The sequence below is a fragment of the Hyaena hyaena genome, unplaced genomic scaffold (genome assembly GCF_003009895.1).
Source record: "Hyaena hyaena isolate Hyena2069 unplaced genomic scaffold, ASM300989v1 scaffold_375, whole genome shotgun sequence".
Lineage (NCBI taxonomy): Eukaryota > Metazoa > Chordata > Mammalia > Carnivora > Hyaenidae > Hyaena > Hyaena hyaena.
Genome location: NW_024081006.1, coordinates 1,225,944 through 1,242,904, shown reverse-complemented (window position 1 = coordinate 1,242,904; position 16,961 = coordinate 1,225,944). Strand labels below are relative to the sequence as shown.

General features: G+C 33.3%; 1 protein-coding gene across 6 annotated transcripts in view; it reads left to right on the top strand.

The window, feature by feature from the left end:
* The window catches only part of TBC1D5 (TBC1 domain family member 5), a 540,103-nt gene that overhangs the window by 263,188 nt on the left and 259,954 nt on the right, over positions 1-16,961 (top strand). For 5 of the 6 annotated variants that reach the window (XM_039250592.1, XM_039250590.1, XM_039250591.1 and 2 more), the window contains exon 5: positions 10,428-10,491. In XM_039250592.1, coding sequence (XP_039106523.1) covers positions 10,428-10,491 — 64 coding nt within the window. The remainder of the gene's footprint in view (positions 1-10,427; positions 10,492-16,961) is intronic. The other variant, XM_039250589.1, reaches the window with a different exon arrangement.

Below are 16,961 nucleotides of genomic sequence, written 5' to 3'. Positions count from 1 at the left end.
TAACCTGAGCTGAAGTTGGATACTTAATTGACTGAGCCACCCAGGCACCCCAGGAAGGATATTAAAAGAATACTACAGAACTTGACAGAGTTGTATAACTCATTAAATAAACTTGTTAATTAAAAAATTGATTAGAAATAATACATTTTAATTACTACAGGAGTTACAGTTTTCAGTTATTTAAATTATGAATAAACTTATTCTCTATAACATATAGAACTAATAGCCTCTTAATTGTATTCCTCCGCTGAATCCAGCATGTTAAATATATTAATGTGTTCAGAAAAAATCATAGTTAACATTTATTGAGGAATTACATTATGCTACATGCTACACTAAACACTTTACTTGAACTTATTTAATCCTCATAGCCACACTTTGTGGTAGAAACTGTTATCTTCCCCATTTCCTAAATGAAGAAACTGAGACACTGCATGGTAAATAACAGCAAGTAAATGGTTGACCATGCATTCAAGTTTGTCCGCTTGAGAAGACTTAACTTTAGTTGTGATGTAATGATACCTTAACTTTGAAATTTCATTAAATAGAATGTGGCAATTTAATTTTTACCAATTCAGTGTTTTGTTCCCAGAGGTTACTTTGAAATTTAATGAAAGATCACCAGTAGTATATTTTTTTCCCTTAAAGTTAAAACCACCATGTTTAAATAGACTTCACCTGCCTATTTATCAGTTTGTCCTTTCTCCATCTATAGACCCACATATTTGCATTTACACTTGAAAATTGTTAGTTTTTCTTCTGAAGTTGACTTCTAGCTTTATTTCGTTATATCAAAGATATGTATGATTTCAGTCTTTTTATATATTGAGATTTGTTTTGTGACCTAACATATGGTCTGTTCTGGAGAATGTTCCATGGGTACTTGAGAAGATTGTGAATCCTGTTTTTGGGTACAGTGCTTTACATATGTCTGTCAGGTCTAGTTGGTTTACATTCTTATTCAAGTTCTCTGTCTCCTTATTGAGCTTCTGTGTAGATGTTCTGTCTATTACTGAGAATGGTAAATTGAAATTTTCAACTAATTTTGTAGAACTGTGTGTTTCTCCTTTCAATTCTACTAATGTTTGCTTCATATATTTTCATGTTTTATTGCTTGGTGCATATATGTTAATAATAATTATATCTTCCTGGTTAATTGACCCTTGTATTAATATGTAATGTCCTTTTTTGTCTCTTGAAACAACTTTTGACTTAAAGTCTATTTTGTCTCCTATTTAGTACACCTCTTTTTTTTTTTTAACTACTTTTTACTTTTTCTACCTTTTCACTTTCAACCTATTGTGTCTTTGAATCTTGAGATTTGGATCTTGTGGATAATATATAGTTGTGTAATTTTTTAAATCCATTCTGCTAATCTCTGTGTTTGATGGAAACTTTAATACAACAGTACTTAATGCTGCTATTTTGTTCTCAGTGTTTAAATCCTTCTTCCCCCTCCTTTTCTCCATTACTGCTTTTTTCTTGTGTTTAGTTGGTTTTTTTGCAGTGACCATCTTGAATGCCTTCTCATTCCTTTTGTGTAGTTTATTTAGCCATGGTCTCTGTGGTTATCACAGAGATTACATTTAACATCCTAAATTTATAACAGTCTCCTTCAAGTTGATACCAAAACTTCATAGCATACAAAATACCTGCTCCCATTCAGCTCTGTTCTTCTTCCCTTTTTTATTTTATGTTTTCTTTTAAATGTTTATTTATTTATTTTGAGGTGGAGGGAAGAAAGGGAAAGAGCACAAGTGTGAGCAGAGAGAGGGGAGAGAGAACCCAAGGAGGCACCACACTGTCAGCGCAGAACCTGATGACATGGGGCTAGATCTCCCGAACCATGAGATAACCTGAGCCAAAATCAAGAGTCGGAAGCTTAACTGACTGAGCTACCCAGGTGTCCATATTTTATGTTTATAAAAAATTTTAATTCCAGCGTAGTTAACATGCAGTGTTATATTGATTTCAGGTGTAAAATATAGTGACTCAGCAATTCCATGTATTACTCACTGCTCATCAAGATAAGTGTACTTCTTCATCCCTTTTACCTGTTTTACTTACTTCTCCCACCTCCCCTCTGGTAAGCATCAGTTTCTTCTCTCTAGTTAAGAGTCTGTTTCATGGTTTTCTTCTCTTCCTACAACTCCATCCATGTTCCTTTATTTTGTTACTTAAATTACACATATGAGTGAAATCAGGTGATATTTGTCTTTCTCTGGCTTTTACTTAGCATTATACTCACTACGTCCATCCATGTTGTTGCAAATGGCAAGATTTCATTACTTGTTATGGCTAAGTAGAATTCTATTGTGTGTATATATGTACACACACATGCACACACACACTTAAACCCAGCACATCTTCTTTATCCATTCATCACTTGATATACAGACACTTAGGTTGCTTCCATAGGTTGGCCATTGTAAATAATGCTGCAATAAACATAAGGATGCATGTATCTCTTCAAATTAGTGCCTTTGTATTCTTTTTTTTTTTTTTTTTAGAAAAAAAATTTTTTTTAATAGCATTTATTCAGTTTTGAGAGACAGAGAATGAGTGGGGAGGGGCAGAGAGAGAGGGAGACATGGAATCCGAAACAGGCTCTGAGCCATCAGCACAGAGCCCGATGTGGGGCTCGAACCCACAAACCTTGAGATCATGACCTGAGCTGAAGTCGGATGCTTAACCAACTGAGCCACCCAGGCGCCCCAGTGTCTTTGTATTCTTTGGGTCCCATAGTGGGATTACTAGATAATCTGGTAGTTCTATTTTTAATTTTTTGAGTAACCTCCCCAGTGCCTATTCCAGTTTACATTCCCCCAACTGTGCACGAGAGTCTCTTTTCCTCTATATCTTTGTGAATACTTGTTGTTTCTGTGTTTTTTATTTTAGCCATTCTGACAGGTGTGTGGTCATATCTCACTGTGGTTTTGATTGCTTTTCTCTGATGATGTGTGATATTGAGCATCTTTTCATTTGTCTGTTGGCCAGCTCTATCTCTTCTTTGGAGGAGTATCTGTTCATATCTTCTGTCTATTTTTTAATTGGATTATCTGTTTTTTGGGTGTTGAGTTTTATAAATTATATATTTTGGACACTAACCTTTTATCAGGTATGTCATTTATAGATACCTTCTCTCATTTAGTAGGTTGTCTTTTAGTTGGTTGTTTCATTTGACCTGCAGAAGCTTTTTATTTTGATGTAGTCCCATTAATTTCTTTGGGCATTTGTTTTTCTTGCCTTAGGAGACATCTGGAAGGATGTTGTAGCCAGTGTCAGAAAACTTACTGCCTGTGCTCTCTTCTAGGATGTTAATGGTTCTCTGTCTCACATTTAAGTCTTTAATCCATTTTGAGCTTATTTTTGTGTATGGTATAAGAAAGGGGTCCAGTTTCATTGTTTGCATGTTCCTGTCCAGTTTTCCCACCACCATTTGTTGAAGAGAGTGTCTTTTTCCCATTGGCTATGCTTTTCTCCATGGTTGAGATTAATTGACTATATAATTGTGGATTTATTTCTGGGCTCTTTTTTCTGTACCATTGATCTATGTGGTATACGTAGTCACTGAAATCTTTATTTCTTAGGTTGTGTTCACCTAGGGTTTTGACGGATACTTCTTTGAATGCCAGGAGCTAAAACAAAACACAAGAAACAAACAAAACCCCAAACCTCTGCTTGTCTTTGCAGATTGGTTCTGTGCCACAGCAGTCTTTCATCATTTAGCCAGGCTTGCAGTCTCTGAGTGATCAGCTTCAGGTGGAAGGTTATGGTCCTCTTATTTCCTATAAGATTGTACATCTTCTGGGCATGCTTATGGAATGCCACATTTTCCTAAATCGACGAGTGCTTTAGAATGTCCTAACTAACCAAGGAAATACTCACCAGCTCTTGCTCCAGACCTTAGGTGGTCTATTTAATGTTTCACTTGTAATCTTTTGTCCCAGGCATCTGCTTATTCCTAATTCAGTTTGCAGTGTATTCAAGAGCAATGACTTAGACAAAAAAGAGATGTTCTGTGTCAGACCTTCATGTAGCTCCTAAACAGGTTAGAACAGAATTACATAGTATTTTACAAATATGGTCTGCACTGCTCCCTCCCAAGAACCAAATACCAATATCCCACACTGGAAACTGCATCCCTCTTCAAGATTGCTCTGGTACCAAGGAGGGGCTAGGGTAAGGGCAAGTAAAAATGCCACAAAGCTTTCAAGATGTCTCTTTTTTCATGCATTGTTCTTTTGATTTTCATAAATCTTTGACTGTTTTCTAGACTTATGGCAAAGTTGGTGTGCGTATTTTTGATATTTCTATGGGATGATGAAACTTTGAAGAGTTGTATATTCTGCCACTCCACTGATGTCACACTGCTTTCATTTTGAAAATTTTTCTATTGATGATTTAAAAGGAATAACAAATATTAAATAATCTTAAAATTATCCATTTGAAACATTATTTATTTAAAAGTTTCCATATATTTGCTTTTTACATCTGATTTTGCATTATGTAAGTAATAATTTTATCCCCTGCCTCAGCCCTGAGGGGGCTGGATGGGCAAGTTGGGTGCAGTGGCTCTAGTTTGGGCAATGGCACCTTCACGTCCTCACCCCGACACCAGTGTTTGATCCAAACTAGTGGCCATGGTCCTCGATGAGACTGTGGGTTAGTAGTGCCTCAGCTTGGTGTCCATGTGGCTGGTATAGAACCCACTCATCCAGTCCCCTACATGTACATGACGAGAGGACTCAACAGGGGCACGGTGGCCTAGGCCAATGGGAAGGAGAACCGTCAGGGGTAGGTGTGCAGCAGAGAGAATTTATATGAATCATTCTAAGATGTCTTTGTTCAGAGTTATCATGATGAGTGGAACACATATCTTCTTAACAGTGTTGAGAAACCGGGCTGGCTGTTTGTCCAATTATATCACTCTTTTGTGTCATCTGTGTTTAGCCTGTTTATTTCTACAACATCTATCAGTTGGTTGCTAGGAAGAGATTCAATGTTTGTGTTTTCATCAGATCAGTTTCAGAGACTGCTGAAAATTAATCCAGACTGGAACCCTGTAGATTTAGGTGCTGGTGATGGAGAAGTCACGAAAATCATGAGCCCTCATTTTGAAGAAATTTGTACAAGCAAGCTGTCTGAAGCTGATACTGCAGCTTCCAAAAAAGAAATACAATGTGCTTGGTATAAATGAATACCAAGGGTTCCAGAATACAAGGTTCCAGTATGATGTCAGCTGCTTGAATTTGCTTGACCACTGTGATCATCTCCTGACTTTGTGTTCAAGGATACCAGAAGTATCTTGGAGCCAACTAGAGGCAGGGTCATTTTTGCCCTGGCTTTACCCTTTCATCCCTGTTTGGGAAATGTAGGTGGCAAGTGGGAGAAACTATGAGAAATTTTAGAAATCAAGGGACAGATTTGGGAATTCCAAGTGAATAGTCTGCCTGAAGTTTTGAGAAAAGCTGGTTTTGTTACTAAGACTTTGAGCAGACCACCATATGTGTGTGAAGGGGAATATATAATGACTACTACGTTGTGGATGATGCTGTCTCTGTTCTCACACTTGGATAAACACGTGGAGGCCCACGTCTTCTGGAACGGACAATTCAGAAGAGAGTGTATGTGTGTGATTATGTGAAGGGAGGACCTTTGGAGATTGCCATTGTAAATATCATGTAGAGATTTAAAAAGCTCAAATACTAATTATTTCTTTGTAGTGTGTAAAAGGAATGTTTTAAAAAATAAAACCCCAACTCTTTGAGGATTTTTCTCAGCTCTTTACTTAGTAATACAGGTTACACTCCAATTATGGAAGATATTTTTTATACTTAACTGCAGTAAGGACTCATTCCCAGTCAAAGCAATGGATTTCAGAGCAAAACAACTTCACATGGAACCAAGAAATATGGATTGTTTTTAATAAAGTGTAGACTGGCCATAAAACTGTCCATTTACTTGAAAATATTTAGTTATAAGTTATAGCACTTATATTCTTTCGTGTTTAGAAATCCTTTCTGTCATTCAAATAATGTTTTTAATCTTGCTAATAATAATAAACATTTTTGGAGATGAAAAAAATAATTTTTAAATATTATGTACAGAACTTAATATGGCTATGAAATCATTAGAATGTAGATAATAATGATAGAGAAGATGGAAAATTATTAAATAAGCATTATTTTTATTTACTTGAGCATTGGGTCTTAGACCTAATGGGTAGTCTTTTGATTTTTAACGTAAGTAGATTAGCCTAGAGAAACTGGTGTTGATCTGATTCCTGAAACAAGGTAATGCCCTTCGTGGCTACCGTCTTCATAGATGTTGAGTCCTTTTACTTTGTTTTACTATATGTACACACATGAATATACCTAATTCATGGATTTTTTGAAAGATTTACTTTGAATGGGATTTTAAATTAAAAAAGAAAACATTTTAGTAGTAATATTCCTTTAAAAAAAAAAAACAAAAGATTCGGGTCTTTACAATACTTATGGCATATTATCCTCTCCCAACTAAATGTGGCTACCCATAGCTTTGGTTTTGAACTTAGTTTAAAGCATATCTTTTTTTGCTTCTTACTATTAAATATTCATCACACATCCTTGGTGACATTCCTCTAACAATTTTGAGATAAACCTTATTTTTTAAATTATGTAATACTTTTTGGAATTCGTACCCAGTATGATGTGATCTTCTAAATCTTGAGTTTTAGATGTAAACTGAGGGCCCAATTGAGTAATAAGCATGTTTATTTATAGCATTATTCTGGTTGTTTTTAACCTAACCTAGTTTAAAATCTCTGGTTCTACCTTCATGAAGCAGATGTTTGTGCATAAAAAGTACTCTAGAAATCTATTGTAAACCTTCGTTTAGCGTGATTTCAGCAGTGCGCAGATAGATGCTACAAACGACCTTAGCTAAACCTGACTGCAGTAAAGTTAAAACGGAGTCTGGAATTGGGTTTATCTTGTTTTGAGATTTAAGTCACCATTATACATATTATTTGCTTAATAAGTTAGACACATGTATGTTAGAAATTACTAATGGAAAATATAGGCTCTATTATCCTCATTTAAAATAATATAACTACAACCATATTTTTTTCAAATCAGTTAATTTAATTGTGATTGCTAGGAATTCATTTTACAAAGCATTTACCAATGAGAAATTGGTGTATAAATTTAAAATTGTATTGGTCACAAATAATTGTAGAACTATTCCTGTAAATATAGTTGCACAATGTAAATATACCTAGCAACATATATGTATGTTACAAATTGTATACAATTTATGCATTTGTTAAAATTTCCTCAATAAATGTATCTAGATTTTTTTGGTTAATTTACATTAAATATTGAAATACACTGAAAATAGCAATTTTTTAAAAAAAATTTTACTCTTTTGTTAAGTTTCTTTTCAAGCAAGTAAAAGGTAGTCCGGTATCTTAAAACACAGTTAAGTATTTGTGCTGGCTGATCATTTAAAGGTCTTTGTGTAATATTGCTGTAATAATGCACTTATGCATGTGTGTACGTGTGAGAAGGAGGGAGGGAGAGAGAAGAAAGTGAAGAGGAAGAGAGAGATCCGAAAACAACCTACACATCCTTGTTACAGTTATGGCTACCTGACAACTTAGAACAAGAATCAGAACAGCAACTAAAAACATCATATTAAACTCTCTTGCACCCTCTATTGTTTTTTTGGGGGAACACTGCACAGACCTTCCCATGATTGTATCGGCATTAGACTTAGTCAAATCCCTGTTAAAATTAATACTTAGTTTAATATACTACTCCAAATTAGATTGATAGTAAGGTAGCATTTATTTGTAATTCTTAGCTGATGTTTCCTTGTGTTACAGATATGTTTTTATTGTATAACACCTTAAATCAAAGAGGAACCTCTCTGTTTGTCTTTGAATTCTCCTAGTTACCAACCAGTTTGAAGCCCCTTCAAATGTTTCACACAAAATCTCTGCAGGATGTATAGTACACTGTACATACAGTTTTCCGGAATTACAAATTCTGTCTGTTCTTTTGTAAATCTTTCAATTGTCAGACAGTTTCCTTCCAAAATAAGAATCTGGAATCGTCCATACTAAAATTATGAATTTATAACTGTAAGGAACAGATGTTTTCATAAACATTTGCTATAATTAATTTCAACTAGAGGATTGAAGGAACAAAGCAGTTTTTCCCGCTTCAAAACTTTATTGCCTTTCCCCCATATAGCAAACTCTGAAATCTTTTCTCTATATTCTCTAATATTGTTTGGAAAAACAATTGAACTCCTTGTTTGGTATGTTTTCGAGAAAGAAAAACTGCTTTTTTTTCCCCCTTATTCTCATCCTTTGAAGGTCACATTTAATGTGATATACTTGTTTTGAAACAGGTATAAAATGAAGAAAACCTTTGTAATACATTATGATGGCAAAACCTAGCTTAAAAACGGAAAGTCTCTTAATTATTTGAAGGATTTTATATTTGATCTGGTAAATATCAGCAGAAAGGAAGAAATATTCTGTTGGTGAGATCTTATGTGTATAATCATAATCTTTAGTTTTAAAGAAAAAGAAGGCTTTTATTTTAAATGTATGATGTAGTACTTCTTTTATACTGATTATAGAATGTTTCACAGGAAATGTCTGCAAGCTGTTAAATAACATGTGTTATAGGAAATTTTCATTTAGCAAGAAACAGACTAATTTTCTTTAAATCCTGTTAGTTTATTTGTTATAATACTATTAACTTTTTTAAGAAAATGAAGTGTCTTGTGTGAGTAATCCTACAGTGTGTGTGTTTTCAAAGAATTAACAAAATATACCCAGCTAAATTGATCTTAAACATTTAAGTGTTTTGGGGTAATTTTCTTCTATAATATTTGGCAGTAGTTTTGAATGCTGTAATCCATTTTAGGATTTTTGTTTAATGGGGAAAAAAACCCCTGAAAGTACATTTTGAAAAATCAGAGTTAAAAGTTAGTAAGTGGACCCCGTCCAGTTCTTGTCCTGCTAAACACTCTGGCACAGCTGTAAAGATTTTGAAAAGAAACCACATTCTTGACTAATCTGTCAACTGTAAAATGTGCAAAGAAAAATAGGTAGCTGTCATTAAAATTACATTTCAGCTTTCAATAACCATTTAATGAGTAGCATAATTATATAAGTATGGTACCTTAAGTACTGTACTCAATAATTAAAAATAATCTCATCTTTAAAGTGAAAGCTCTGTAATTACTATTTGACTTAACCAGGACCACTGTGATGATCTCCAGTGGCACCTTAGATTGTTCAAAGTGGATTAAAAGTATATAAATTAAAATGGATAAATCACTAAATTATTAAGCTTTAAATATCATAAAAATGATAATAACCTGATGTTTGAAATTTATATTACAAGAATTAGGAGTATAAAATGTAATCACAATGTAGTCTTTTTTTTTTTTTTTTTTTTTTTTTTTTTTTTTTTTTTTTTTTTTTTTTTTTTTTTTTTTTTTTTTACAATGTAGTCTTTTTAATGTGTTTCTAAGAATAAATGGTCTATTTAATAGTAGCATACTATGGTTTCATAAAAACTATACTTTGAAGTATATATTTTAAAATATAAACTGCTAAAATTAAATTTCTTTTAATAAGCATATATATTTTATATTGTGGCATTGGCAAGCATTTTCAAGTTCTTGAGCACATTTATTTTTATTCTGTAATCTTGAAACTGATAGGTATGAATTTGTTCTATATCTGATACAATGCATATAACTGTTTAAGTGGAAAAAATTTTTTTCTAAATGTTTGGTATTACTACATGATGCAGAAATAGCTTTCAGGGTTGTTTTTTCATTTTTAAAATTGCTGAACTTTTGCCCACAATTGAAATATAAAGTTTCAGAAGAATATTAAGGTGTATTAAAAGCTCCCAAGCCTACTTTCTGTTTTACTTCTCTGCTTACCAAATTCCTAGAGCATGGAGAATTGGGGACTGAAAACGTTCCAGGTCCCCTCTCTGTTGCTCTCTTTTGACTGTACCAGTGGCCAGGACAGGTGACTTGGTCACTAACAAAAGAGTTTCCTTTTTTGTAATCATTAGTGTATGATTAAATGGTTTATAAATTTCAGTTTTGTTTGTGTTTCATAAAAGGAAAAGGTCTCTGTACTGTACTTCATTTGTTCCTGTTAACAATTACTTTGGTAGTATTCCTATCCAATTTAGGAGTTGGTAGTATTAGTTCATATTTTAGCATCAAAATGAAATTTTTGACTAAAAACCTCTGATAACAAAAGATATCTAAGGGTTAGGGTTAAAGGGTTATATACTTTTGGACCCAATATTACTACATAGAGCTGTCACACAGAGGCTTTTCAATTAAAATATTCAGTTTCATAATTATCATTATTTCAGTATTTTTAATTTTTTTTCCAGGAGATTCAAATAGAAATGGAAGAAGTTCTACTTTAGATTCAGATGGGACTTTTAATTCTTACAGGTAGGTGATGAATGCATAGATACATATCTTTATACAAACTACCTAATGTTACAGGATTCTAAGAGTAGTAAGGAATGGTTACCTGTGTTTTAAAATTACATCAAATGTAACGGATATTGTGATAAGTGATTGTTCTGCAGCCTTATTAAGTAATGAAAAATGTAACCTTTTAAATTCTTGAGTAAATGGCTTTATTGTAGATACCAGTTGTTAGCATACAGTAGGATAATTGGTATGAATGCACATGTAGTAGTAAGCTTCATTAGAATCAGTTTTTGTTTATCCAGTATATCTGCTACAGTACTAAAGGCTTCCATTTATTTAAGTTTCCTTTTAAAACAGGACATATTCCTTACGAGCATCTAAGAGTATGAAATGTACTCCATGGTCACATTAAGTGCTGTTTGTTAATATCCCATTTGGCTCTTCAGCAAACAGGGCAGTTAGATCTCAATTAGTGATTTTTTAAAAAAGGATACACTAGTTAAAACATGTATCTTATCTAGTATTTCGGTAATGTTTTCCTTATAACTTGATATGCTTGAGTAAATGTTTATGGATTTTGTAACTTTATAACAGGGAAGGCTAGGAAGAAGAAAGATTGTGTTATTTCCAGTGCTATTTGAAAATTCACATACTTTAACCAATGTGATATAAGAACTCTAGGTTGTTTTGTTTTAAGAAAAAAAGTACATATTTAATAATAATACATTTTGGCACTGTAGATAGCAATGCAGGTTCTTGAGGGAATACTTTGAGTACATTGTCCTTATGATTAATTAGTTCTGACACTTCTGCAGTGACACTATAAAACACACTAGAACCATTGTACACTTGGAAACTCATTTGAATGTTAAGCTGTAACTCTGTTTATGTAATAAATATGGAGTTTATGATTGGAACTTTTATATTTTTATTTGAATACATATTGTATATCACTAACTGGAACTGTGTCATTTACTTTTTTTCAAATCCCAGACAAGCTTTTAAATATCTAGAATAGGGCCTTGTATACAGGAAGCAGTAAGTAAGAATGTGGTAAATGGGAAAGTTTTTTACAATTTGTTTATGAATTCCAGAAATGAGATGGTAATTGAAATACTTGACATCTTTATTTTATATCAGTTGGGGTCTGTATAAATAATCAGTCGTTCAAGTGTCACAGATCCTACAAAAGGCTTATGTTCCCATGGTGTTCTAGAAGGGTATTATCACAGCAGTAAAGCTCATATGTTGTCATTATATTTTCACTGTACTCATCCTACCTTATAAATGTTGGAATTCTTTAAATCCTTCTTTTAGTGCTGAAGTAAATATAATAGATAGTCAAACATTCATGATTTGATATGTAAGTGAGGAATGTCAATATGATTATACATGTGGAATCTATGTTAGTATCATTGTTAGGTATAAATACAATAAAAAAGCTAAGACAAAAGGAAAATAGAGATCTGTTTCAAAAGAAAGAAAACCCGTATGTGTATAAATTTTGTTGGTGAATTCAATTTTACAATTACATTTGTAGTTTAGCTAATTACAGTAAATAATGGACATAATATAAAGTTAAGAGAAATGTGTTAATGTGAAGGCACGGTATTATCTTGTAGCTTATTTTATTCTTGAATAGTTTGAAGATTAAAGTATTTTAGTATTATTGAATGATAATTGTACTTTGAAAATGAACTCCTAATGCAACTTTGCACAATAAATACTAATGTTGTTAACTAATATAATTTTAATCAATGCCTGTCAGTGTTGTAATGTTAGGATATTAATTTATTGTTGTAATTAAAAAGGCAAGATAAAAAGCTCAGGTAGTACAATATATAAAAACGAGCTTTTAATAGTTGGCAGGCCAGTGCTGTTATTAAATAGTATTATAGTATTTAAGGTGTGAAATGAATATTTTTCTACTCAGCAGGCAATAGCTCTTACAATATAATGAGCTTACTTGTGAATTTGACACTTGGGTTAAATGCAGAATTCATAGAAGCAGAGCTCTGGGGTATATTTTCATATTAAGGTTAACTGATAAAGCCTAGGAATTGTTGCACAATCATACTAAAATGGCAACAGAATTGTCAGTAAAATTCACTTTTGAAAATGAGGATTATTTTTCTGTTGCTATCATTGCTGTTTTAAACTTAAAAGAAATAAATAAGTTATTAGAAAAATGTGAATATTTCAACCCTCAAAGATCCTTTAGCCTAACAATTCTACCTTTCTATGATTTAAACTGTCTCAGAAATCCTGACCTTTCTTCACAGTCAGACAGTTCTGGCTTTCAGCCTAGTACCTTCACGTTCAAGCTATAGATACTTGTGTCCAGATAATGATTAGCTTCAGTTTATCGTCTTATAAGACAGACATTACAGTGTCTAACCTGCTCCCTCCTCACAAATGTGTAAGGGAAAGCCTTTTGGAAATCCAAATGCAAAACCATGGCATTAGTAATTCTTTGGATATTATTCTTTCATATATATTGGCAACTTTGTTCCCTTAGTTTCACTTAACCTTCCAACACATGTACCTTTTATAGCATATGCCAAGGTTTTATTGACTTTTGAATTCAGTCTTGAATGGTCACCTAAGTCTGTACTCTTTCCACTCTTTGTCTTATCATGGTCTTAGATTGTCACTTTCAAGAGGGCATAGTCACTGATTTTTGTTGTTTTGTTTTTCGTTTGTTAATAATATTTAAATATAGTGAGATGGTTTAAATCCTGGCTCCAAGTACTTTGGAAACTTGAGACAAGTTTTAGCCTCAGTTTCCTCATCATTAAAGTGGGGTTAATAAAACACTTGTTGTGAGTTAATGGGGTAGTGTCACATGGTAAGTGCTGCATAAATATTAGCTGCTTTTATCTTCCAGTCAGTGCCATTATCATCATTGTCATCATCATTAACCTTCTGGTATTTAGAATTTTTTACAGTGCTCTGATATAGAGACACTAAAAGGAAGATAAAAAATATGTGTCTTATAGGGAAATAACTTGTCTGTTAGCTAAAAAAAGGAGCTGAGAACAAGCTTAACCTGAGGCTTGAAACTCTCAACCTCAGATACAGTATTCTGGGTTGCCTTTGTATAGCAAAGTTGTGCACATAGTAGTGATAAAAGGAAGGTGTTTTATTATTTGTATAAGTTCAGAGGTGTACTTTTGGAATTGTGACAAATTTTGAAGTTTATAATCAATCAGATCCTAACATGATAAGATCTAATGTTCATAGATTTGTTGTTCATAGGCCAGGAGGTTTTACTTGGATTTGTGTCTTTTGTGGTTTTGCTTCATTGATTCAAATGGAGTACAGCTAAATTTAACTCCTAAGGTACCAGTATGATTATTATATGGTACCTAGGTAATAAAGTAGATTTTTAGTTTTTGTCAAAATTCAGTTACATATGCCCCAACCATTTTGCAGATGATGTGTTAAAATGGAACATTTATAAGACTTGAGAAGATATTATTGGTTTATGCAATAGAACCTATGCTTTTTAAAGACCAGTGTTTTCTGTCAGATTATATGAACTTTCTGTATTTCTTATTTAACTCTTAAACCTGAGAGACCCGTGCTGGGTATGAAAGAAGAGTAGTAGTTTGCCAATTAGCAGTTTGTAGTAGATGATTAACTTCATGACTGTAACACAGGGCCACATGGTAGAAGGAATATTCTCTCCCCGCCACCCTCCTCTTCCCAAGGGCAGCTGACCTTCTCCTCTCCAAAGAGGCGAGCCCCTTGCCAGCACATATGACTACAGACTATTACATTAATCTGTTTAGCTGTAGTACCAGCTGCTTGCATGTTTTTAATTATCTTATTAGATGGTATAACAGTGACCTATGAAATAAATTGAAGGTGAACATTTTTAAGCTTTCCTTTTTTTACCCTAGGTTTTTAAATATCATTATTGATCAAATTATAACTTTCCACAAAAGTTCATAGAAGTCTATATGGTTTTTGAGTCAGTGTATTGCTTTTGTCATATATAATGTTTTAATTCCCCAAATAGAAAACAACTACATTTTTGCCTCGTTTTTGATTTAGGATTTAAAGATTGAGGATTGCCTCATTTAAGATTTAGGTTGTGTTTACATAGTGACAAATCCATGTGAAAATACATTGGTTAAATAGTCAATTTAGTTAGAGAAGACTCAGACCAGTTATTGGCATTCTCTGGGAAACTCAGAATATTGCTTAATTTTCAGACATCGTCTTGGCATTGTATAAATGTCATAGAATAGAATATAGGTCCTTGTAGATTATTTTCAAATACACTTATATATGTAACTGTGATTTTCTAGATTCTGATATGTGGTAGTAAATCATTGTCTATGCTAATTATTTTTAAAATTTAATTTCACATGGTACCATTTCTGGGTGTTTTTTCCCAGGGTGTGTCATTAAGAAAAATGCATTATCTTGTGAATTTTGACAATTGGATAATTTTCAAATAATACTTTGTAATTGAAGTGTTGACTACAGGAGACACAGTTGAAAATAGTAATAACCAATGGTTGTTCTAACTCATAGCCAATAAACAAAGATTGTAATAGTTGGAAACCCTGGTGTTGAATTAACGAAACAAAGATAGTTGGATGCAGAAAGGATTGCAAAATCCTTAGGCCTGTCTTTTGAATTAGCAAATCCTACAAGTGGCATAGTGGGATGACTTGAGACTTGAAAAATTTATAAAGACTTTAAATATTTGTAAAGTACCCATTATGCTTTTGTAAATCAAGAAATACCCATTCTTTTTAGCTTCTTATTTTTCTCCTCTAAAGAAATACTGTATTTCATATTTGAAAAGATCCTTTGTTGCAGAAATAAAGGTAACTTTTTTTCCTCATAGATTTTATTATCTTGCCTTAAAAAGGAAAGAAGATAAAAAGCCACTTGGCTCTAAATTGGTGGTATTTATAACTTCTTAATATTAAAGTTGCCTCCCTTTCTCAATATGATGTGTTCTATAGCCCACAAAGTTGAAGGCTGTTTAAGCTGATAAAACGTTTTAAAAATAGTATATTTGGTTCAGCTTCTTGAATCTAAAGTTAATTCTTTTCTTGAATAATAAAAATACATTAATTTGTACATTGTTTAGTCATTGAGTAAACTTTAAAATTTAGGCTTACAGTTTTACTACAAAAATATTTTTTACTATATACGTGTAATCAGTAATTTGAGAGAATGTGGGAAATATTCTATCACTTCCATTTATTTTTAGTATAATACCCTTTTCCCCCATTTGTGTGTAAGTGTGCCCTGTGTGTCTTAAATCAGCCATGAAGTAGTGATTCAAAATAGTAGTAGAGGTAAAACGAAAGCATACTTTAAATTTAAAATGTAGAAATCTGGGTTTTCTGGTTATACTCTTAGAGTGATAGAAGTTTGTTAATCTGTTATATTTAAGAATATTAAGTCAGAGAATTAATTTAATTGCCGAATGTTATGCTATTAGTCTGTTAAAGCCTCTGTAACAGATACCACAGACTAGGTGGCTTATGAGAAACAGAAATTTATTTCTCACAGGTTTGGAGGCTGGGAAGTCCACGATTAAGATGCTGGCAGATTGGGTGTCCAGTCAGGGCCCACTCCTGGTTTTCTGTCTTTTCACGGTGTTCTCACATAGCAGAGGGGCCAGAGAGTTCTCTGAGCCACTAGTTCTACTCATGAGGGCCCATCCCCAAACACCCACCACACTGGGCGTTGAGGTTCAACATCTAAATTTGGCGGAGGGAGACATTCAGTACACAGCATATAGTAAAGGTAATAGAGACTAACTTGAATTTCCATTCCACTGTTCCACCACCCAGTCATTTTAAGTAGTCCCTAAGTCCTTGCCACTTTATTTTTCCAGCGTATCATAGCTTAGTATGTAGATAAGGAAGGTTTTTCCTGATTCTCAGAACATTGCCTTTCTCACTATGTGTTGCCTATATTTTGCTGAGAATCTATGTACCTATATAATACAAAACCTACATATTTTTAAGAATAAATACATGATTTAGGATACAGTTTGGAAAAAGCACACAGAAATAAGAATAACTAAAGTTTGTATCTTAGCTCTATCACTTACTGACCTTCGGCAAGATAGTTAACCTCTCTGATTCCTGGTGTAAGACTGGACTGTTAACAGCCCCGATACCGTAGAGTTGGAGGGAGCATATCTACACATGTGTAGGACACCTGGCCCACTGTAAATAACACACGGTAAATAACAAGTACTGACTTTTTTGCACCTTTCCTTTCTCTTTTTTCTAAAACTTTCTGTAATTTTTTTAAAAAGTTTATTTATTTAACTTGAGAGAGAGAGAGAGAAAGAGTGGGGGAGAGAGAGAGAGAAAGAGTGAATCCCGAGCAGGCTCCACACTGCCGGCACAGAGCCTGATGCAGGGCTTGAACCCACCAACAGTGAGTTCATGACCTTAGCCAAGTCCAAAAGTTGGACACTTACCTGACTGAGCCATCCAGGT